Source organism: Lissotriton helveticus, chromosome 8, assembly GCF_964261635.1.
Source record: "Lissotriton helveticus chromosome 8, aLisHel1.1, whole genome shotgun sequence".
Lineage (NCBI taxonomy): Eukaryota > Metazoa > Chordata > Amphibia > Caudata > Salamandridae > Lissotriton > Lissotriton helveticus.
In genome coordinates this window covers 1,197,329,978-1,197,354,178 of record NC_136069.1, presented here as the reverse complement: position 1 = coordinate 1,197,354,178, position 24,201 = coordinate 1,197,329,978, and the positions used below count along the sequence as shown (strand labels likewise).

The 24,201-nt window shown below is 44.1% G+C and overlaps 1 protein-coding gene across 2 annotated transcripts in view; it reads right to left on the bottom strand.

Annotated features, from left to right (window-relative positions):
* Positions 1 to 23,729, bottom strand: part of LOC144771924 (lysozyme g-like) — a 33,649-nt gene extending 9,920 nt beyond the window's left edge. Inside the window, exons 1-3 of one of the 2 annotated variants that reach the window (XM_078656161.1) lie at positions 23,666 to 23,729; positions 16,994 to 17,067; positions 10,049 to 10,147 (exon numbers count right to left, since the gene is read on the bottom strand). In XM_078656161.1, coding sequence (XP_078512287.1) covers positions 10,049 to 10,147; positions 16,994 to 17,036 — 142 coding nt within the window. In that variant the 5' untranslated portion in view covers positions 17,037 to 17,067; positions 23,666 to 23,729. Of the gene's footprint in view, positions 1 to 10,048; positions 10,148 to 16,993; positions 17,068 to 17,709; positions 17,803 to 23,665 lie in introns of those variants that run through there. The other variant, XM_078656159.1, reaches the window with a different exon arrangement.
* Between the last annotated feature and the right edge of the window lie 472 nt (positions 23,730 to 24,201).

Below are 24,201 nucleotides of genomic sequence, written 5' to 3'. Positions count from 1 at the left end.
GGTAAAGCGTTTGCTCAACACACACACACAGCAGCAACACACTAGGCACACCACAAAAAAAGGAACTCCACTTAATGTTATAGAAAGAATAGCCTTTGTATTATCATAAACACATTAGAAACATAATCACACATTTACACTGTGCCAACTGGCACTAGGCAATATTAACAGGGGATTATATAAAGGACCAGGCCAATCCAACCAGGGTCAGAACCTTCCGAACAGGTAAGTAAATGTAAAATAAAACCAGTAACTACTGGTATGATAATTACCTACTGTAAAGGGACACTGTGTCGGTGTCCCAAACCAAGGCACTGTTGCTAGTGCAAATGCAACCATTTTTTGACTTTTTATTTAATCTTCTTCCGCTTAAATCAATTATATACCATGAATTATATTCTTCAACCATCTATAATCATGATTCATCCACGGGCAAGGGGATGCCAATTTACTTAGATTTCTCATATCCTTGATGGGCCATCCGAGCCTCTTCATTCAAAAATACGTACTAGAGGCGTTTTTCATCATAAGCAGTTTATTAAAAAACCCAATGCATTTCTGGCCTCCAGGGGCCCTTCGTCAGGGGTAACTGTAAAATTAATTAAAGATATATTAACATACATTGCGCTACTGGTTGAACTAATCAATTGTCACATTGTCTCATTTTATTTATTTAGGAACAACTAACATGTAATTCATAAGTGTTATGCACTCTATCTGTAGAATATAAATGTATTCTTTTATATCAATTTTATGGCAACTTCTAATTCATTACTTGCAGTTACATGATCGCCTGTGTACAAAGATATCCTCACAGTGTAACTCCCCTGGTCAACACATCTCTTTTCCCCTAAATGTCGTTACAAGTCTTCACATTATCCTGCTACTACATTGTTAGAGGGACTATCCTAAGCAACTGGTGTTCCCGTGATTAAAAAAACGCACTAGCCGCCTTTTCATTGCACTTCGTTACATACAATCAAATGGTTACGTAATCCATTTTATATTTTAAATTTCTATACAATCTTCCACTGTTGATTACCGTGTCTGAGTCTAAATCTCGATGAAACACTATAACTCGAGCGGCTGAGCATTCATAAGACATACTGCATTCCCTCCCCCCAATTCTCTCATCGCTTTCCTAGATCACGTACCTGCTACAAAATTGTCGACCTCTTAACCTGACCATGGTGAGACTAACCCTTGGCGCGCTCCGCGCTTTGCATTTAAACACCTCATTTGCCCCTCCTCCAACAGCTAACCTCCCATTAACGCGATCACATTCACATGTGTATAACTCCAATCAAACAGGGTCTCCCCCGCTACTCCAACTCCCAAGTTGCACCATAAAGTACTCTGCTCCTTCCGTGACCTTAATAAATGACATTGTCAGTGTTCACAAAACCAACTCTACTGTACTTCCGTATATAAACAAATGTTTAATTAACTCTAAAATTGTTCATGCCGAGAGCATTGTCATTGTATGTCAAACAAACTAATTTCCAAGAAACTTCTGACGTATCTGAAAATAAACGTGCCGAATGAAAACCGGTGTTTACGCCTTGCTCGTGGTTTAGAACTGTTCAATCTTCTGTGAAATTCTGTTTGTCCAATTTTTGTGGGTGCTAGCCCCATGGAGCCGATACTTTGAAACAACATATGGGGGTGGGCTGCACACCGTCTTTCATCAAATTCCTCCTCTTTCTCGTTGTGTCGTTTAAAAAAGCGTGCTCCTTCATGGTATATAATTGATTTAAGCGGAAGAAGATGAAAAAAAAGCCAAAAAATGGTTGCATTTGCACTAGCAACAGTGCCTTGGTTTGGGACACCGACACAGTGTCCCTTTACAGTGACTTAATGTTTATACGTGCCCAGGAGCTGGGCACGCTACCATTGAGCACGCTTTTTTAAACGACACAACGAGAAAGAGGAGGAATTTGATGAAAGACGGTGTGCAGCCCACCCCCATATGTTGTTTCAAAGTATCGGCTCCATGGGGCTAGCACCCACAAAAATTGGACAAACAGAATTTCACAGAAGATTGAACAGTTCTAAACCACGAGCAAGGCGTAAACACCGGTTTTCATTCGGCACGTTTATTTTCAGATACGTCAGAAGTTTCTTGGAAATTAGTTTGTTTGACATACAATGACAATGCTCTCGGCATGAACAATTTTAGAGTTAATTAAACATTTGTTTATATACGGAAGTACAGTAGAGTTGGTTTTGTGAACACTGACAATGTCATTTATTAAGGTCACGGAAGGAGCAGAGTACTTTATGGTGCAACTTGGGTGTTGGAGTAGCGGGGGAGACCCTGTTTGATTGGAGTTATACACATGTGAATGTGATCGCGTTAATGGGAGGTTAGCTGTTGGAGGAGGGGCAAATGAGGTGTTTAAATGCAAAGCGCGGAGCGCGCCAAGGGTTAGTCTCACCATGGTCAGGTTAAGAGGTCGACAATTTTGTAGCAGGTACGTGATCTAGGAAAGCGATGAGAGAATTGGGGGAGGGAATGCAGTATGTCTTATGAATGCTCAGCCGCTCGAGTTATAGTGTTTCATCGAGATTTAGACTCAGACACGGTAATCAACAGTGGAAGATTGTATAGAAATTTAAAATATAAAATGGATTACGTAACCATTTGATTGTATGTAACGAAGTGCAATGAAAAGGCGGCTAGTGCGTTTTTTTAATCACGGGAACACCAGTTGCTTAGGATAGTCCCTCTAACAATGTAGTAGCAGGATAATGTGAAGACTTGTAACGACATTTAGGGGAAAAGAGATGTGTTGACCAGGGGAGTTACACTGTGAGGATATCTTTGTACACAGGCGATCATGTAACTGCAAGTAATGAATTAGAAGTTGCCATAAAATTGATATAAAAGAATACATTTATATTCTACAGATAGAGTGCATAACACTTATGAATTACATGTTAGTTGTTCCTAAATAAATAAAATGAGACAATGTGACAATTGATTAGTTCAACCAGTAGCGCAATGTATGTTAATATATCTTTAATTAATTTTACAGTTACCCCTGACGAAGGGCCCCTGGAGGCCAGAAATGCATTGGGTTTTTTAATAAACTGCTTATGATGAAAAACGCCTCTAGTACGTATTTTTGAATGAAGAGGCTCGGATGGCCCATCAAGGATATGAGAAATCTAAGTAAATTGGCATCCCCTTGCCCGTGGATGAATCATGATTATAGATGGTTGAAGAATATAATTCATGGTATATAATTGATTTAAGCGGAAGAAGATGAAAAAAAAGCCAAAAAATGGTTGCATTTGCACTAGCAACAGTGCCTTGGTTTGGGACACCGACACAGTGTCCCTTTACAGTGACTTAATGTTTATACGTGCCCAGGAGCTGGGCACGCTACCATTGAGCACGCTTTTTTAAACGACACAACGAGAAAGAGGAGGAATTTGATGAAAGACGGTGTGCAGCCCACCCCCATATGTTATGATAATTACCTAAGCATTACCACATTTGCATTAGACACCATCCTAAAATATCATAGTATGACATTAGGCATATCCACATTAGGCCCAAACCTCATCAGCATAAACACATTACACATTCGGCTTCAATAGCATACACACAGTATGCAATAACCTAATAACCATAAACATCATTAGAGGCATAAATCAGGGTGCAGAAATCACATCACATAAATCACATTATGCAATCACATTCACATGAGGCATAAAACACACTGTGTAGCATTGTAGTGCCTGGCACTCTACCAATCTCACCCTGAATGACCCCAGGCCATCTGGCCTTTCACCTGGGCCCTAAACGCCCTTTGTCCAGAATGCTTGGCTGCCAATGCAGCAGAATCCCAAAGTGCGCAATTGCACAGGCCGAAACGTGGCAGCTGCCACTAATTGCTGTGCAGCTGTGATGAACAGTAAGCATGGGCATTCACCGTGCCATCTGGGTGGGTCCCCACTGGGACATTCTAAAACAAATGTGCAAAATGTTGCAGCTGCCCTCGCTGGTGTGGCGCAGCTGTGAATGAGCTAAGGGCCGGGCACCACTGTCCCTCTCCAGCCCCACTAGGACTCTATCACAAAATGCCCCCATCATTGCAGCTGCCCTCTGTCAGGTGGGGCAGCTGTTGCAAATAAATCAGGAGGCCCTGGGGCCCGCTCTGGCGAAGCAACCACAAGGGGAGGGCACCGACAATGTGCCTCGACACCTCTTCTTGTTTGAGAGTGAAAACAGAAGTGCCCCAACATTGGAGCAGCCCTCTATCAGGCAGGGCCGCTCAGGAAATAGGCACCAGCATGGTGCTTCTATCTTGCTCCCTCCCCAGCCATCCGCACTCAACGGGCTTTCTGCTGGGGGGGAAGTCTCCTCTCTATGTGCACATTAAAGCCCCACTCACCAGGCTCTGCAGGCTCTCAGTGTGCAGGGAGGCGGGGTTGGCTCCCGCTCTTCTTCCGGCACCTTCCTCTGCGGAGTGGGCTCCCGCTTGGATTCTCCTCTTGGTTCTACCTTCGGCACCGGGGCTCCCAACAGCTCATGGGAGCCCCACTCGGGCCAGATGCTGGCTTCCGGTCAGCTCCGCTGCCTCTTCCGCTTCAGCCACGCCGCCTCTTCCGCTTCGCCCCGCCCTCAACCAGCTCTTCCAGCTATTTTTAAAGTGCGGGGTGGGCTCCCGCGAAGCACACAATGCAGGGTGGGCACTCGCTACTTAGATAGGCATAAACTGGGGTAGGCACACACTTGAAGGAGGCACCAAACAATGGGGTGGGCTCCTGCAAAGCACACAATGCGGGGTGGACATCCACTGCTTAGATAGACATTAAGCGGGGTAGGCACCCGTTTCACGGAGGCACCAAACTGCAGGGTGGGATCCCACCACAGCACGCCAAGAGGGTGGGCACCCGCTCCTTGCTGCAACTCGGGGGAATACCTACACCAGGGATTTCCTCTCTCTCCGTGCAGGGCTGCAGACCCTCACAATGCTCCTTTCTGGAATGCAAATTCAGAGCGCTCATGAGGCGCTAGGAGCACAAAGTCCAAAGCATAGTCCTAGGTCCATGGGGCATAGCTGGGCCCAGGGAGGCCAGCACACAGGGCCCTGCAGCAGGGCGGCAAGCCCTCATGGCGGTTCCTCCTGCTCCCCCAGTGGCAGCAAGCCCCCAGCAAGTCCCGAAACAGCACTTTTACATGGGGTCACAGTCCCTACATTTATATTAACATTTCCATTGTCTGCAGTACAGGGAATTGGGGGAACCAGATGCAACTCTCCTCTTCTCCATTGTTAGGTGGGGCCTCGTCATCTGACACACTACAGGGGGGCAGAGCCAGCATTCACTGGGGCAGGCACAATCCTAATAAAGGACCAGGGACTTCTCCTCCCACTACTCCAAATACAGATGTCCCATTCAGCCTAGCACTGACTCACCCTGCCTCTCCTGGAGCCACACACACCTCCCAGCCCCTGTCACTCAAAAGCCAGACATGCAAGTCACATCAGGCAGGCAGACACATAGCACACAGAAATGCCACCTTCTAAAAGTGGCATTTCTAAAATATTCATAATAAATCTGCGGACACCATTGCGGAGCATTTGTTATCACTATTACAAACATTCTAAACATGACCACGCTGTGCCTCTCACATCAGGATTTACCACTGAAACTCTTATCAGGGAATCCCCAAGGAATTACTATGGGAGGGCAGCCCCACAGTAGTGAGAAACCAAAATGGCTGTTTGTCACTTCCAGGACATGTCACACACTTAAGGTACATGTCCTATCTTTTACCTACAATGCACCCTGCCCATAGGTCTAGCTAAGGCCTACCTTAGGGGTGACTGACATGCAGTAAATAGGGGGTCACAGACATGGCACACACTTTAGGTGCCACGTCACAGCGGCATTGACACTGCGCACACAGGCCCTGCAATGGCAGAGGCCTGAGATAGGTTTGCAAGGCTACTTTGGTGGGTGGTGCAATCAGCGCTGCAAGCCCAGCAGTAGCATTTAATTTACCAGCCTTCGGTATATGAGATACCACAATCTTACCATATTTCACACAGAGAGCACAGGACAGCAGTGCTAAAGGGCCCAGAGTCCTAAAACCATCAACACCATGTCAGAAAAAAGGCTAGGAGAAAGGCAAAGAGTTTAGGGATGACTGTTGTAAATGCTTATGTTGTTTAGTTTCCTTATGGTTCTTGCCCTTCCTTTGTGTCCATTCCCACTTATCTTCTAGAACTATAGAATGTTCTTTATGTGTTCTCTTAGCCAGCGGATTCCAGATCTGGCAGTTACCAGTCTGGTCAGCTGGGGAGTGTTTGCTGTTGCCTATGCTCTACAATAAAATCAACACTTACCTGTTGAAGACTTCGAGTCCATCTATTGATTTACTTGCATCAATGACCCTGCAAAAAGGGCCAAGTCCAACACTTTGTAATTATATCTAATCTACTTTTGCAGAATGTGGTCACTGACCTCAGGGTATTGAGGTTCTTCTTTATTTAGATTAGGGGTCACCCTCTTCGCGTTCATGGCAGCTATCTATCTCCCGATTCCCTCTCAGGGACATTACTCAAGAAACACTAGGAATAGCATATATTATCCCTTCACGTTGGCCAAATACGAAATACTGCTTCCACAGACTTGGGATTACATTGGCCTCTGGGGCCCAGCTCTTTCCACACAGCACCTTCCACTGTGTTATAGTCTTTACATGGGGACAGCCCCAGCCTCTCAGAGATATTTTGTGACATCGAATTACTAGCTCTGTGGAACTCCTTCAGGGTGATATTCGGACAGCCAGGTCTAACCATGCCTTTCTCAGCCTAGCATTGGAGCGGAACTGGGACATAAAGTCACCACCCCACAAACACTGCACACACACATCCTTGGGGAAAGTGCCTTTATTCTTAAAGCTCCTTTTCTGGTGCATTAGCCTCTGACCAGAAGTGTACGTAAAGAAAGAAAGAGCTGTGTGAATGTGTCAGTACTGGGATATTAGGATAAACTAGCATTCGGGTTGGTTAGAAGTACTCTACAAATATTTGTTTCAGTACTGCACCTGTAAGGTCCACTGTAAATCTCATAAGAGGAGCGCTGTGTGATGTCTCAGTACTCAAAACACTAGTGCGCCACACATAATGCAACTCAAAATAGAAGCGCTGTTTGAAACCATTCTGGGTGTCTCTGTTCTCCAATATCATGGTGCATGTTATATATTCATGATTACTTGTTTCTATTATTTAACAGTGCACTACAAACCATGGTAGAGGTGAACTAAGGGAGCTCTATGAAGATCTCATTGTTCTCTGGTGGGTTGTGTGATCTTTGTAGCTGTTTACATGAGGGAAGGTAGGACTGAGGTCCACTGAATGAACTCTTGTGTGAAGAGTGTGTTAGCTTATAATGTTGCGGGATACCAGAGACTACCGTAGGCATTTAAAACTCAAATTAGGCATCTCATGTTCAACTTGGACATGTGGTGACTGTCTGACATATAATAGCTGTACCTTGATAGGTGTTAGATGTGTCCCTGACATATTGTTGCATCAATCTAAATAATATATAGGAGGCTACTAAACTGCAACTTTATTTTCTCTGTGCCTCTTTCCCCATTTTCTCAATTCTGACATATGCTAGTTTTCACCTCTGGCTATAGACAGCTGTGGTTACCTTCTAGCAGCACTAATGAGTTCCATACTGCCAGAGCCTCAGCATAATGCAGACAGATACATTTAACAATCAAAAACATTATGTCACAGGTGAAGCAGCTGCAGTCTCTTTCCTCTCCACGAGGGCAAATGCACGCAATAATGGTGTTCTATGCAGCAGTGTGTAGACTGATGTGTTCTTTGATTTCAAAGCACAAATCAATAAATAGATTGATTATAGAGAAGCTGCAAAGAATACAGGTGTAACCCTATGCCTAGTTTGTTTATTACAGGGAAGCCAGACACGTAGGATATGAAAATGCTTACTTAGGTTTCACCTTAAATGATGCATCTGCTATTCATGGTGAATATATTGTATTCTTTAAATACACCAAGGGGCTTTAGTTCAACCATTGCCATTGGCTTCTTTGGCTGATAAACTTTGAGCCATTGGCTTGATACATTGTCAATCAAATCTTAGGAGTATTTTAGTCCCACCTTCTTAGTATTGGCTGTCCTGGCTTATCCTTCCACCTCCACTGGAATGTACGATGGACTATTTTACATCTGAAAACTCCACTCTGTCATCACATATTTAATTCATTAGCTCAAAAATGAATTGTATAAAAAAGCGATCTATGTTTAGGTCTCACCTGCAACTTTTGAAGACCTATTGGGTTAGACCCTTGCACATGATTTGATGGCTTGCTTGTCTATCTCAGCTCGATGCTTCTGCTTTGACCGCTCTCCAACTTAGATCCTGTAACATTATTTTGATTGGATAACATGCATCTTTCCACTGTTTATCTCATGGAACTCATTTTTAATTTGTGTTTTAGCACTGCATGGGAGCACATGGCTTTCCTTGCTATCTCTACTATCTGCCCTCTCCCAACTGCCTATCAGCACTCACATCCCCAAAGATGCGTTTCTGTTGTGCTCCTCCCCTTCCAACCCCAAACCATTGTTTTTATTAATTACGGGCCTCATTTATGAAAAGTGACGCATCGCTGTGTGAAAACAGCGATGCGTCACTTTTCACTGCACCCTCCTTGCGAGACCAATGATGCGTCATATTTACAGTATGAAGCATTATGGCGCAAGGAGTTACAGATACGTCAGTATTTCTGACGTATCTGTATGGCGCAAAAGTGACGCATTGCTGGAGTGTGTCACTAAAGTGACGCAACTCCAGCAATATGTCCTTTCACATGGGGCAAGCCCATGGAGTGTTTTTCATGATTTACCATGTCAAATGCCGATGACAGGTCAAGAAGGACTAGCAGACATGTTTGATTCTGGTCTAGGGCCTGTAGTGCGTCATTGACAATATGTAGGATCGCTGTTTCCGTGCTGTGTCCTGTTCTGAAACCTGACTGGCAGTCGTCCAATAGCGTGAAATTGGCGATGTGATTGCTCAATTGATTCTGCACGCATTTCTCAATTATTTTGGCAAGTAATGGGATATTGGTAACTGGGCGAAAGTTATTAGGATCTGCCGGGTCCGCTGTAGGTTTTTCGATGATGGGGACTACTTGTCCAGTTTTAAGGCAATCTGGCAGGATCCCTTGGGAAAGAGAGGCATTTATTATTTTTGTCCAAATTGGAATGATGATATGGCTGATCTCTTTCAAACATTTTGAGGGAAATGGATTGTTATATTGGTAATTAGGTTTAATGGCCAGAAGTGTTTTGGCGATGGTATATTGGTCATATAATTTGAAGGTATTCTACTGAGCCTTGTTTTTTGTCTCTTTCAAACATTTTGAGGGAAATGGATCGTTATATTGGTAATTAGGTATCATGTCCAGAAGTGTTTTGGCGATGGTATATTGGTCATATAATTTGAAGGTATTCTACTGAGCCTTGTTTTTTGTCATCTTATGCGCTTTCCTAAAGGTTTACATCTGGACTCTGATCACCTGACTCGCTTTGCTCCTGCCCGGAGTCCCATATCCTTGGGGCTGCCCCCAGGTCTTGCTTTGAAACCTGCTAAGCCCTCGCCCTTTCCTAGAACATGTTGGAGGTATTTTGCATATGCACCAGGAACCAACTTTCAAGGCTAATTAAGCTTGACTCTTACCCGTTATGGGGTATACTGGAGAGGAAATGACAATGATCTTGTCATTGAAGTGCCATTTCAAGCTTTTTAGGACTATGTGTTTGTGGTGTAACGTCTCTGTGCAAACTGTGAAGTCGATTTGTACAGAAGGCAGAATTGGCTGTAGGGATTTAAAAGTAAGGATACTAGAACTGCTAAAATCATACGACTGATGAATTTGGTGACTCTCTTATACCCCTGACAGATGTGCACACTAAAAGCATATGCAAATGAAGCGAGGCAGAGAATGTGCCTGCTAGTTTATGATCATCAGGAATAAAATAGCACCTACCACAATAACCCAGTTTGTCTTGCCTTGCAGTTGCACAACTAGCCCCAGTTGTGCCAACCTTCTTGATATCTCCATAGCAGCCAACTCCGGTGGAGCGACCTGAAGAGAGGAAAGAAAAAATGTCACCTAACTCAAACTGCATGCAAAATTTTAGATTTTTGATTGATCATGTGGTGTCGTATATTTACTCTCTGTGGACTGGCCATGGGTCAGATTATAGCAAATGATTTGTACCGCATTTGCAAAATTAAAATCCTAACATTCTTGATTGTTTGAATCTACACCAGGCTTGTCCGGCAAGTACCTCGTGAGCTCCTTATAGCGCTTCTTCTACCTGGAAGTAGCTCCCAAAACTGAAAAGTGTGTCTTTGCAATGAAAATGTGTGTGTTGCTATAGCTCATAAGCTGATGTTTAGAGAAAAATGGTTTTTCAAAGTAAATGTAAAGCTTATGTTTGAGTGATAAATCATGCAATATTACTAATATAAGTGTGGTGACTGGGGCATTGCAACAATTACTGCCTAGTAGTACCCATGTAGAAGAATTCCAAATGGAATGTTCTTCTAAATTAATACATGGTGCACTGAAGTGATCAATGCTGGTAATCTTGCATGGGGTGGCCATTTAAGTTGTCTTATCTTATTTGGTCACTATTACATTATTAATGCTCATAAACAGTTCAGGTGTGTCTCTGGACACTGCAGTTTTGCATCCAATCATGCATTGCACACTTGTGGCCAAGAGTGTGCCAGTGATATGTCCCAAATGAAGTGTGCCATGGTCATGAGGTTAATAAACAGCTGCAGGCACAGGCTTCTGCAGGCCCTGACGCTGAACAGCCAGCCTATCTTGGTGTCTTTTTATCAGGTACTCCTCTCACATGCGCCCCACTCACAGTGGGACTGAATAATGGCAACGAACTATGAGATTCTGCTGGACACCCCTGCCATGCAGCAGAACCTAAAGGAAGCAGACATATCAGGAAGTGCAACTTAAAGGCAAGTGAGGAGCACAAGGTCTGATGCTTCAACCGTGGAAGTTAGACCTGCTCAATCCTTAGTTAGTGATGCAAAAAGACAATGCAACTGACTGCACAGACAATCTGACAAAGACAACCAGAAGTCTGAAGCTACCAAGCTGACCTTCAGCCTCATTCCTTTTATGTTCATGGAACGCCTTCCTAACTTGCAATATCCTTATCATTTACGGTAGGGGGTACTTTATCCCACATATTCTAAGTCACTGAAGTAGTGTGTGCCCTTATTTCTGTAGATGCATGACCACTCACTATCCCTGCTCCCTGCCAGTGTCCTACTCTCACTAACCACTGCACCTCTGGTTCCTTAACATATCTACTATCATCCCTGGCCATGCATCTGCCTACCCCTAGCCCCTGACCAACAATGGAGTATACCTCTACACCGGGTCACTGACCCAGGTTCCAGACCATTTTAATTGGCTCTCTTATTCCTACCATTCTGAAGACTCTTACTCTGTATTCCCGTAAGGCTGCCCTTCTTTTTGTGTGTGTTAACCCCTTGCATGCTTGTGACGTAACCGTTCCGTCACAAGCCTTGGGTGAAAGTAAAGTAAAGTAAAGTCCACATTTGTAAAGCGCACAATCACCCGTAAGGGTCTCTAGGCGCTGGGGGGCCGTCGGGAAGATTAAGCGAGCTATTGCCCAGAGTCACATGGTGCTGGGCTAACCTGCCGCCGGAGCCGGGGATCGAACCGTGGTCCCCAGATTCCAGCGTCAGTCGCCCTGGCCGCGGCGCCACACCTGTGCTGTGCTTGTGACGGAACGGTTCCGTCACGGCCCGCTCGCCGCGCCTGCGCGGCGCGAATTCCGCGCCTGCGCTGAGTGTTCTATTGGGCGGGCGGGGCCGTGACGGAACCGTTCCGTCACAAGCACAGCGCGCCCGAGGCTCGTGACGGAGCGGTTCCGTCACGAGCACGGGCGCGCCATTGCGGCGGAATAGCCGCCGCAGTGAAGGGGTTAATATTTTTACCACCTCATTCCTAAGTTTAGAGACTTATTCATTTGCAATGACATGGCTCTTTCCTGAAGCTGAATTATTTAAGTGCAATTTTGTGTACCAATCGGTTTCTGAGCTCGAAACCCACACCACTTCATGGAGTGAGCCTTGATTGATCACTCTCTACTGCTTCAATCAATACTTGAATTACTCTCCACTGCTTGAAAATCAACCGTACAAAAGAGGAGCTTGGTTATCCAATTGGACTGCAGTAGTGCCCAAGGCCTTGTGTCACCACTTCTAAGTGACTGTGCAGTGCCAGCCACTGATACTCACCACTAGCCACGGCCTGCCTATGGCCCATAGAACATGCCTCTCATGATTCATTTACATTTTCAGGGAGTAATTATGGGAGGATCCGGTGAATACCCTTCACTTCAGCAAAACGGCTTAAAACGCAGTTTAAATAGTGACAACAGGCATTACCCGCCTTTGTCGACCTACACTTTCGGTCCATTCACTTTTCCTTGTGCAGACCCGTGCACACTTCAACCTTCTAAACCGAACAGGAGCGGTTTGGAATTATCACAGTTCCCCCGAAAACACAACCTGATACACTAGTGCAGCCCTGAAGAGTCATTGGGTTAACGCCCTTACTGACGAAACATGTGTCGGCTGGTTTCCTTCTATATGGATCTCCTCTGAACAGGAGAAACATCCATACACCAATTAAAAACAAGAATGAAAATTGACACTAGTGTGTGATCTTATCCTTGGAGAACTTTTTATCTTGATTACCCATATCATTGAAATTGTTGTGTGCGCTTGATTTGACATTTATTTCACATAAGGGTTAGCCTTCTCACCCTTTGGTTTCAGAGTTATAGGGTTTTCTCTGAACAAGCTGCACCAAACACTAACTACAATCAACAGGGTTTCAGATGTGAGGGAAATTCTGGGCGCACTGCTCAGGTTAACGCACAAAGAGATGCTGTAAGGCAGAAGGTGCATGCAGATAAGGGGAAAATCCCTGTAACCCCTCAAAATGTGTTTTGAGGACACATCAAATTCAATGAAAACAAATTCTGCAGCACACTTATATGAAAATTCAAGTCAAAACGATGTCTCAATGGACATAAAGTTCAAAATTCATGGGCGAAGAAGTGGTCCACCAATGTATCGGTTCCTCTTTTATTGTTCATAGAAAGCCAGCCGACACGTGTTTCGTCGCAAGAAACCACACTGTTTCCGCGACTCCGCAGGGCTGTAGGTAGACGGTATGTAACCACAGGTCGCGGTGCCGGTGATGATTCCGACCCGGCTCCGCTCGAGACTGGGTAATAAAGTAAGTCAGAATTCGATTTCACAAGTATGGAAAGTAGTCTTCTCCAGCGGTCATGTAGAGATTCTTTATGAATAAACTTGCTACATATACTGCTCATTGAAGTAAGAATATTCGCAAATGTCTCTTCATGACCGCTGGAGAAGACTACTTTCCATACTTGTGAAATCGAATTCTGACTTACTTTATTACCTGGTCTCGAGCGGAACACCAGTATACAAGCAGTGGCCTCCTTAACCCATGGTGAGTCTCCACGTTATGACGTGCTGCAGGACATGAGGTCCACACCCAATAGAATTGGTCATAGTGGTGCTTTGGTGAATATTAGTGTGAATGAGATAGAAGGGAGAGTGGACAGAGTGGAAGGATAAAAACTTTGAAGAGAAAATGCTGAAGTTGAGAACTAAAGAAGATGACATTTGAAATTAGGAGAATTTTTTTTTAAAAACATGCAACTAGTGATCCAATGGGGCAGGAGGTGAAATGCAGTGACACACTGCCAGAACTGTGCAAATAATTCATCTAGATGTTCTTGATTATATTAACTGAATGATCTCAAGGTGATTTTAGTTTGCTTTTTGAGATATGTCTTGTGTAATGAAACCCCTACCGTGAGACTAAGGGTGACATGAGCAGCTGCCAGGAAAAGAGACTTGAAATGAATGTATTGTGAGAGACTACTGAGCCATGGGAAACAAATGAGGAACAAACAGCTGCAAGCTATGAAGAAAGAGATGTTGGCAAACAAATGTGTGGTTTCACACTGGTTCCCAGACAAGCCCTTTGTGGTTTATGGGGGCAGAATCTACTTTTTATTCGACTCCTGTCAGCTTGTCACCGCAGAGATGCTAAAAATCTTGACTGGGGTCTAGCGTGAAATAGAGGACCACGGTGCTTGTGGTCTGTTTGCCTTAGTAAGCTGTCTGATTGTGTGGCCTGCCTCATCCCGAGGCTCTAGAGAGGTCCATGTGTCCTGTTTTATCTATTGCTTTAAATGGGTCAGTACTCACAGGTACTGACCCAGTGTCCATGCAGGCAATGTGCTGGCAATCACATTATTACTAGATGTGCATTTGTGCAAACACAGGAATTGAGGCAGCCCACTGATAGAGGCAATTAAGAAAGCCATCTGAGGTAAGGAGTTAAACTGGTCTTGCAAGAGTGTCTGCTGATGTCTGTGTGTTTGCCTGCTTGTGTGTGCATGTTTTTGTGAAAGAGAAAATAAAGAGAAAGAGGGAAAGAATCGGGACACTCTCAGGAGGTATTTTAAAGGAAATGTACAGAATGCTTTCTGCTTGCTTTTTTCTGTGTGCGTGCACGCTCAAGAATATATCATTTTGTGCCAAACAGCAGCAAATAACAGTACGCTATGAAGACGCTGCAAATATTACAAAACACGGAAATAGTAACATCTCATCGCTTGTGGCTTTCATTTTCTGTAACATGAGTTAACCTGCTTTGTATATATAAATGCGTTTCTCCTGAGTTTTAGTATGTGCTGCAACTGGTAAAGAAGCCATTAAGTATCATCACGTCTCATGTCCAGCCCTAAGACCCGTCCACTCGCCACACCTTTAGCTCTTTTTAGTACCTGCACTTATTTTTCCCATTTAATGCACTGGTTTTATCCATTCTGTGTTTGTGTTTTTTCTATCATATCCCGCACTGTTTCCCCATATTTTTTCCCGTTTTCTTTAGCACCCGTTCTGGTGCGAGCGGGTGTAGATTTCTCTCAAGTTTGTTTATATGAGGAGCTTAGGCTGAAAAAGCGGGTAAGTACACCCCTTGTGCTTTTGTCTCGTAATCTATTCTTCAATAAATTAGATTTAAAAAGAGTTGGGTGATAATTATATTCTGAGACAGTCTGCTGTCATTCAGGTTACATGTAAACACAAACTATTTATATGTGTATCCACTAGTCATATTAAATCATATACACATATAAATATAACTATTAAATATAAACAATGTGTACTTCTGCATAGTTTTTAGGGAATTTGGCAACTGCAGAAATGTATCAGCTTTTAAACCTATTGTGAACTTTGCACATTAAAGAAACATCTCATATTGTGGATCTCCGATCTATCAAGAGTTGTCACATAGCTCGGGCTCTATCAACACGAGTTCGGGAAGCACATTCACATTTCTGAAATTCCAACATTTTCTTTAATTTTTTTTAATCAAATTAGCAGAGTACTGCTGTTGGCCATTTTCTTCAGCACGTCTCTACTTCTGTGGCGGAGGCAGATAAATCTGATGGACGACAGCTAACTAATTGCATATAACCAGGGCAACTAGAATTATGTGATTGGCCGGTCGCAGCGATTTTCACGTAACTATGAATTTGCCGCATTTACCACATAATCCATCATCTGCTGCATAATCTGCATATTTTAACAAACAATACATGTGTTTCTAGCTCAAACGCTGCAAAAGTTACTAAAAATGCAGCAGCGTGTGATGCTGTGCAGTGGAAGGCCCTTTGCAGGGCAACTAGAATTATGTGATTGGCCGGCCGCACGAATTTTCAAATCATTATACATTTGCCGCATGTACCACATAATCCATCATCTGCTGCATAATCTGCTGATTTTAACAAACAAAAAATGTTTTTCTAGCTCAAGCGCCGCAAAAGTTACTAAAAATGCAGCAGCGGGTGATGCTGTGCAGTGGAAGGAATCTGCCGTTCCCTGGCGGTGGCACAGCAGTCAGAGGCCGCAATATGCATGGCGAGACCGCCTTGGTCCCATCAAGCATATTAAGAGTTTCTCTCCGCCAGGGTTTTCATGGCGGTTCCACTGCAATGAAAACCCTGGAAGAGAGGAAGCAAAGGGAGCCCTACAGGACACCCTTCTCCCTCTGCACATGGGGGCACAACTTGTGCACCCCTGTGGGCATGCACACCAGTTCCTGCACAGCATGGACGTTACCGTCTATGCGGTGAAGGAACCTTGTTAGGTGTTCCCATTATGGTGCCTTTTTTGAAGGCACCGTTGCCTTTTATAGAAGAACAGCAGAGGGAACAATCATGCCTCCCGCCAGACTACAGAAAACTTGTAATCCGGCAAGCCACAACTCTTGGCGGTGCGGGAGCACGGCAGTGGCGAGCCGCCCGTCTCCATACCACCCTACAGGTACAATGTACTGAATTAAAAAAGGGAGAAACAGAAAGACAAACATTAGATTGTTGGAGCAGAAGGCTTTATAGAAGCTATTATAAGCCCGGAGCTACTTCATTGTCATCAACGAAGCTCTCAAAAGGGCAGTGTTCTAATATTCTGTGCACCAGTGTAATGAAATGTTTAGGGAAGTCATCACCTCATGAACACTTTAAAGCTCCATATAAATAACTAATACTGAGTAGTTATTTGCTTGAGAATCCATAAAGTGCTTCGGAATTTTACAGGATAGGAAAGTGCTCTATAAATAGGAATACAATATTATTTTATCTTTTATGTACAATTTGTAACAATTCAGAGAGAGTGAGTATTTTTTCTCTTTCTCTTTTCAAACTTTTTTTATGGGTCGATACTTTTGCTAGAATCTCAGAATAAATGGAGCACACAGGGCATTATCACGCCGAATAAAAAAGTGAATTCCATAAATTTGCTCAAAAGTAGCACTTACCAATGGAGCCAGCTAAGCAGAGGCACAGGAATACAACCAACATTGCGCCAGTTGTTTTTCAGCTGCCTAAAAACCTGAAGCATAAACAACGCAAAAATAATGAATATCATGGATGGTATGAAAGAGTTACCTGAAAATGCACACTGCCGTGACATGACATAAATAAGACCAAAATAGAAAATTTACCAGAATACCAATTTGTGAGCTCTTACGTTTCCTAAGTCGTTGAAATTGTAACTCGTCTAGTCCAAGACTTTTCCATAAGCAACAGAGTGCAAGGAAATAACCTTGCCTGGATGAGCAACTCATACACATATAAGTGGGAAACCTGAGATAATTGATTAGTTATGTAATGGTAACTGTCCCACTAATTCCAAAGTACTTGCATCACACTCTATGTAAAGGTTCTGCTTCTCCTGTGGCTAGTTCTGCGCTATGTAAATACACTCATCAAATAAATAAATAAAGTGTGCAATAAAAATGGAACTGAAATCGAAACATATGAATCAGGTTTAAACATCCTATTCCCGCTACAATCGGTCGAGTAGGAGTAGATAAAACAATAAATCTGCCTTACGGAATCGATTCCAACACCTGCCACCCCAATGACTAATGGATTGTTTCAATGCAATTGTTCATCTTCACTCCCCATGATCAGTAAAATCAGATTTTTTTGCTAAATCAGTTACCCACTCGGTCTACCGACACCAGCCTACCTGTATGTATGATTGTATTCTTTGGGCTCTTTCCTTCTTCCTGACTTGCCTGCTTGAGAGGAGAGCTTTATAAAGCCTGCTGACTGGCACCACTCGCCCTTGTTTATGAAGAGATCTAATTGTGCAAGTGCCTATTGAGAAACAGGGACGTAAAAACATCAAATGTAGGTCATCCCAAACGGACGTTAAGAAATCCCTCTGTTTGTGAAACTGACAGACCGTTTGGAACCTCAATTAAATGACGTCACCTGGTTGAGACACCCAACCCGATTATCCAAAATACAGCCTTCCGCTAGTGAACTGATTACACTGAGCACTGCACTGGAAATCACTCCTGGCAGGCAAACATGGCAATTTATGATGACTGATGTGTGTGCAATGCACATGGTGAGAACAATGGAATACCCAAAGCAACTCAAAGTGTGGCAAGATGGAGCGGGGAGAGGCAAAGCTGCCCAACTCGCCCTTTGGAATGGACAATGTCACATCAGGGCCATGGTATGGGACGATCTGCTAGGGTTTTGATGTTATCATCAGTGTAGCCTTACACCTTCCGTTGATGACATTTATTCCCTCATATGTTTTCTCTTTTTCTCATATCTTTGCCCAAACATCCTAGTTTGCTGCGAAATATATGTGTGTGTAGAGCTTCTTTCAACTCCTGCCTGTACCTGTTGTATTTTCCTGTTGTCTTTCTCTTGTCATGCTGGTCTGTGTTCCAGTCTCCTGCTGTCTTGATTCAACACACCAGTAACCCTTCCTGCTTCCTTTCTCCATGACTAGAAATGTTTTCTGTATTACCGTTCCCCAAACTATTCATATCAGCCTCTCATCCTAACTTCGCTCTAACTAAGCCATGTTTGCTCATCCTATAACCTCTGAATATATGAGCTATATTGAAACATGGTGATTTTTCGTGTCCTGTGATGATGACACCTCTCAGCTTCTGTTTACATTCTGCGTGCCGAAATGTCACTTACCTCTGAAAATATAGAAACCAATTGCACCAGCTCGGTACTGTGTTACAATCTGTCTGTAATGAAATGTCGGTGAAGGCAAAGTCCACCTTTTAGCCTAGTTTTACTCACATACTCTGTACATCTCCCTGAAAACCGGCTGGGTGGAGTTTGCACTAAAGAGGACCATGAATAAATGATTAAAATATGAAAGTGTCCACCCCCATACAGTTTGCTCTCTCTGTTCTCTATAATTTCCACCATACATAAGGGAAGGCACATTGGGCAAAGTGCACACAGATTTTTTTCAGGTAGCAAACTGCCTGATTCGTTTGTGACCAGAAAAAACCTTTTTACATGTACCAAACCTTACTTTGTGATTCGGTAATGGCTTAGTGATTTGGAATTAGGAAATGATGTGTTTAGGGCGTCCCTTCCTAATAGTGACTCGCAGTGGCCCTTATGAACGTTTTTTAACCCTTTCCCTTTGTGAATGTATGCAAAAACGTTTTCTGAGAGCAGACAGTGGTCCCAAGGACAACTGCCAACTCTTAAACAAGCATTTGCAATGCAACAGGTCTCCCATTACTAAATGTTTGACTTTTGGCGTTGCTAATAGTAATGCAACGCCAATAGCTCAGACTTTCAGTAATGCAAGACCTATTGCATTGTAAATGCTTGTTTGAAGCAGATATTCGAGTGAGACAGCACACAATAATCGAATGGCAATTACTAGCTGAAGAGAAAATGCTTATAGAACATGAGGTACTATACACTGCAATTACTTATATTGATTCGGAAGGCTCATGCCTGTATTCAGCACATGAATATCACAATTCAGTCTCTTTAGTGAGAAGTAATACCTTACAACAGCTGTTTTAACAAAATGTTCCTGACTTTAAAAAAGAGGGATGCCTAAAATGTTGGCAGGGAGGCAGCATGCTGAATCTAGGCCATACGAATGTCACTTCATTGTTTAACTGAAAGAAGAAAAGCTGAACTATACCCAACTCCTAGCCAACGCTGCAACAACATTCTGCCAGCTAAGCAAGCTAAGGAAGAGATGCAACTACTGCAAATTTATTAAAAAAATAAAGGATACCCTAAATTGTACCATCTGTACACTACATAAGGATACAAAACTGAAATGCGATTGCTATATGTAACGAGAAATCTTTTATTGCAGTGATGCACAGTAAACACACACAACGTCCAAAAGTAAAAGGCAACTTCAAATGACGCAGTGTTCTGCCTGTATTCTAACAACATTTTAGCATCTGGCTACTGCGTGTAAAGATACGAGTGGGATATAAAGGTAACTGCTATAAAAAAGAAATCTTTAGACTCTGAGAAACACCAACCTCAACGATGCGTTATTATAATAATGCCCCACTTTTCACCCACCGCGGTACAAAAGGGGGTGGTGATGGACGGAGCATCAGAACCAATCAAACACTCGCACCCAGTCAAAAGATCTGGGTTTGATCCATCACCGTTCTTTAGCCCACTCTGCCACCCCAGTTCAGAAAGCCAAGCCATGCCTTCCCTGGACCGGAAACAAGCTTCCGAGGAACTTTGCACCCAGTCACGGATCATTGCAACTTTTTCCATGTTAAAAATGACACAAAAGTGGCGCAAGGGGCTTGTAAATCTGCCCCTAAGTGCCTGACTGCCTGTTACTGCAGAGCCGGCTCCATCTCCCTGGGAGGGCCGGGTGGCTCTCTCTGCGGGTAACTGCGTTAAAGACCTGCTGATTACATTTAAGTCTCCCACAGCCAAGGAACAGAGCGGACAAGACCAAGCATGTGTCCAAATGCTTGGTTAAGAAAGCCTTGTGGCGCACCTGAGGCCGGCCCCGCCGTCACATGCATTTAAACGCTACACAAACACATGGCTACAGTGTCGGACTGGGATAGAAATGATGCCCAGGCACTAAAATAAAAGTGTCCCTCATTCCCATATCAGGGCAGTTTTGAACTTGTAAAGACAAGCTGTGTAGATAGTTTGCAGGGGAAAGGAGGCTGCATGCATATGTGTGTCAATTTCATTGTGTTAAAGCAGCGTGGATCACAAATTGTATAAGGTATCATTCCAAACACAAACCAATGGGACTCCTTGTGTTGACTAATGGAGGACAAAAGGCCGAGCTCGCCCATAGATTTGAATCAGTAACCTCAATGTCTCACCAACACCTGCAGGGGATGCCACCAAACTGAGATACCTTGTGGTCTTCTGTTATGTCACCCCTTTGCCCCTGTTCACACCCTGGAGTAAGACCAGTGCTTCAAACTGAAATGTAGAAACGAGAGTACACACCATCCCCACAGCACCAGCCCGATACTGCGAAGTGCCTGTACTCCCCCTTTGAATGTATTGAGAACCTGCTGAGAAGTGCTGGTACTCCATTTCGAATTAAAGATGGGAAGTACTTGGTATCTCCACTTGACCACCATGTGTGATTCTGTGCACAGCACTTTTATCTCACTGCATGTCTCTTTCATCAATGAGCTAAAAATGCAAATAGTAGTCACTGCAAAAATACACCAGGCGGGCACCTGTATGGGTGGTGGGCTACGGTATAGCAATTACTGCCACGGACACAGTAAAGTTGGGAAGAAATGTTTTACCTGCCAGAAGGGAGAGCAGCAGAAGCAGCTAATACAGGACCCCACACAAGACCCCCAGATCCTGCACGTGGGTGAGGTGGTCACCCTTAAGAAAGGGGATCAGGCTCTCTGCATCGCAGCCCAATGTGGTTGCAGCAGAGCAGCTGATAATTTAAAACAAGTGGAGAGCTTCCCATTGTCCATGTTGTACTGTGAGATACATTGTAAGAGCATTCTTTGGGAGATGCTAAGAGCCACTGGGGCTAGGTAAACAAGAAGACAGAATGGGAGGGGTGTAAACATGAATTGGGGAAAGGGGCCCCTGACATTGACTAGATGGGAGGAAGGACAGAGAAATATTGAGACTGGAATAAAGAATGAAAGTCATTTTAAAAGGAACTATTTTTTTATTTAAGACTTTAAACATATGCAATCTAGCTGATGTGTTTTTATGTCCTTTAAGAGAAATTAGTCATATTACTTTTTAAAATACGATGCACCTATAAAAAGAGTAATTTATTTTAAAATATCTGCTGGACAGTGTTAGTAATGCGCCAATGAATTACTCTGAAATCACTGACCGTGCTTTATTTCCCATTAGGTTTTATACGTGACTTATATTCCTGGGACAGGGCTTACCTTGTTATTTTGATGCAAACCAACAAATGAAAACAAATGCCTGAGTGGCTACTCAGAGATGTTGCGATTGTTCATTTGCCAGCCATGGTTGATTATTTTTTTTGCGCCTTTATATAGCGCAAACTCTACCCGAAGGTAGCAGAGCTCTAAATGAGCACCAGTTGCATTCCCGATGGACATAGTCAGTTGTAGATACAGGGACATTAAGTGATTTCCTAGAATCATAGCATGTTTGAGCATCATTGTGAGACTTGAACCCAGGGGAATATTATCAAGGGGGGCGATAGGAAATTATCGCCGCTTTAGCGCCCGTTTTCGGCCGCTAAGTGGCGATAATTCTATCGTTCTATTAGCAAGCTGTCGCTAACAACAGTTAGCGACAGCTTGTAGATAGCGAGCGGTTTGGTGCCCGCTTTGCATGTCAGTGATATTTATCGCTAATGACATGCAAAGTGGGCATACCCAACCTGTTAGCGACTGAAAGCAGTCGCTAACATCGCTATCGCCTATTACCAACACAGGCGTAGCGATGGAAATATTCGCGCTAAGCGCGAATATCTCCAAAAACTAACGCCTGCTCAGACCAGTTCTTAGCCCTTATATCCAATGGGAGGTGGATAAAATGGCTAAGACCCTGTTAGCGATAATGCGTGAATATCGCTGTATTCTCAGCGATATTCACGGATTTTGCCGCTATCGCCGGGAATTTTATCGCTTTTGAGATAAATGTTGCTAATGGCACGTTATCTCAGCGATAAAATCTGGTGATGCGCGGCGATAAAATAATTGCTGCTAAGCCTACGTAGCGATAAATATCGCTATTTGTTGATAATATGCCCCCCAGTTCCCTAGTGCCAAAGTCGGCCGCCCTATCGGTTAGGCCACACAAGGCAACAAGCATTTACAACGCAATAGGCCTCGCAATGGCATTGTTTTGAGCTATTGGCATTAATAATTGTATTTATTTTTTTCACTTCGTGAAGCATTAATCAAGTAATGGCGTTATAAATGACAATGTATTTTACCCCCTGTTGACCCCCACATACAAACATGCATAGAAACCGCACTACAAATCGGCACACATGCATGCACACGCTGAGGAACCCACGCACCCCGTCAGACAGACACGCTAATACTTAGAGGCACACGGGTGCACAGGTCCACCGAAGCACGTGATCACACACACAGGCACAATGAGTCGCAGGCACACTGAAACTTCTAAACTTCTTTGAAGTGACACCTCAGCAGTGGTGAACCCCGCTCTTTACACCAAAGTATAAGTTTGCTGACTGTAAACTCCATGATGTATCTTGTCGCTGCTGGTCTTCGCACTTTATGTGACACACAACAGCACCTTTGAACAACACCTCCATCACCCACCTAGTTCATGTCACGAAATCCACCTTCCATGTTATCTACCACCACTCTACTTCAGCACAACATGTCTGCTAGAAATACTACTTTAACCTGAATAAATAAAGAAATACCAAATATAAGAATAACTTCTAGCATCACAAGGCATGGCCAGGTTTCACCCATGGCTGCCTTCAGAAGACCCCTGCAGGCCAATCAGAACTCTTCTGCACCACGACAACCACGGGTGCAATGCACCTCCATCCCATAGACCCCGATCCCAGGAGAGGGGAAGAGAAGTGGGAACAGATCAGAAAATAACGTATGAAGCGAAAGCTACAAACACAAAGGGGCAACAGTGGGTTTGGAGTGAAACGAAAGAGAAGTAAATAAAGTATGTACCTGCAACACTTCCGGAGCTGGTCCACCCCTCTCTCGTCCTGCTTCTCCAGAGCTCAGCAGCCGTGGGTCAGATCCCTGGGAGAAGAAGAAACACAGCAGATGTAGTTTGCTTCATCCTTCCTGTTCCCTCCTCAGCAGCAGCAGCAGCAGCAGCCCTTCAGCAGTGATTATTCACGCACCACTCGGGGATAGTAGGTAATTAGAAGCAGGCCCGTAGCATCCATCCTGGGGGTGGGATGGCGGGAGAGGTGGTGGAGGGGGGTCTGCCTGCGGGCTCCCCAAGGCCGGCAGCAGGAGAGGAGAGGCAGGAGGCGGCAGTGGGGTGGGGGATGAGCGAGGAGTGAAAGGGGTGTGGAAGAAGGTGTTAATGAGGGTAGGGGAGAAGTGGGTGTCCACGCAATACACACAAACACCATGGGCTGTGTAGGGACGCGAAGCGGCCCCAGGGGGGGCTTTGTGCAATGAAGTCTCTTCAGAGGGGGTGGGAGTGCTCCCTGGAAGGCAGGTTTCATTACACTGAAGCTGGGAGGGGGAGC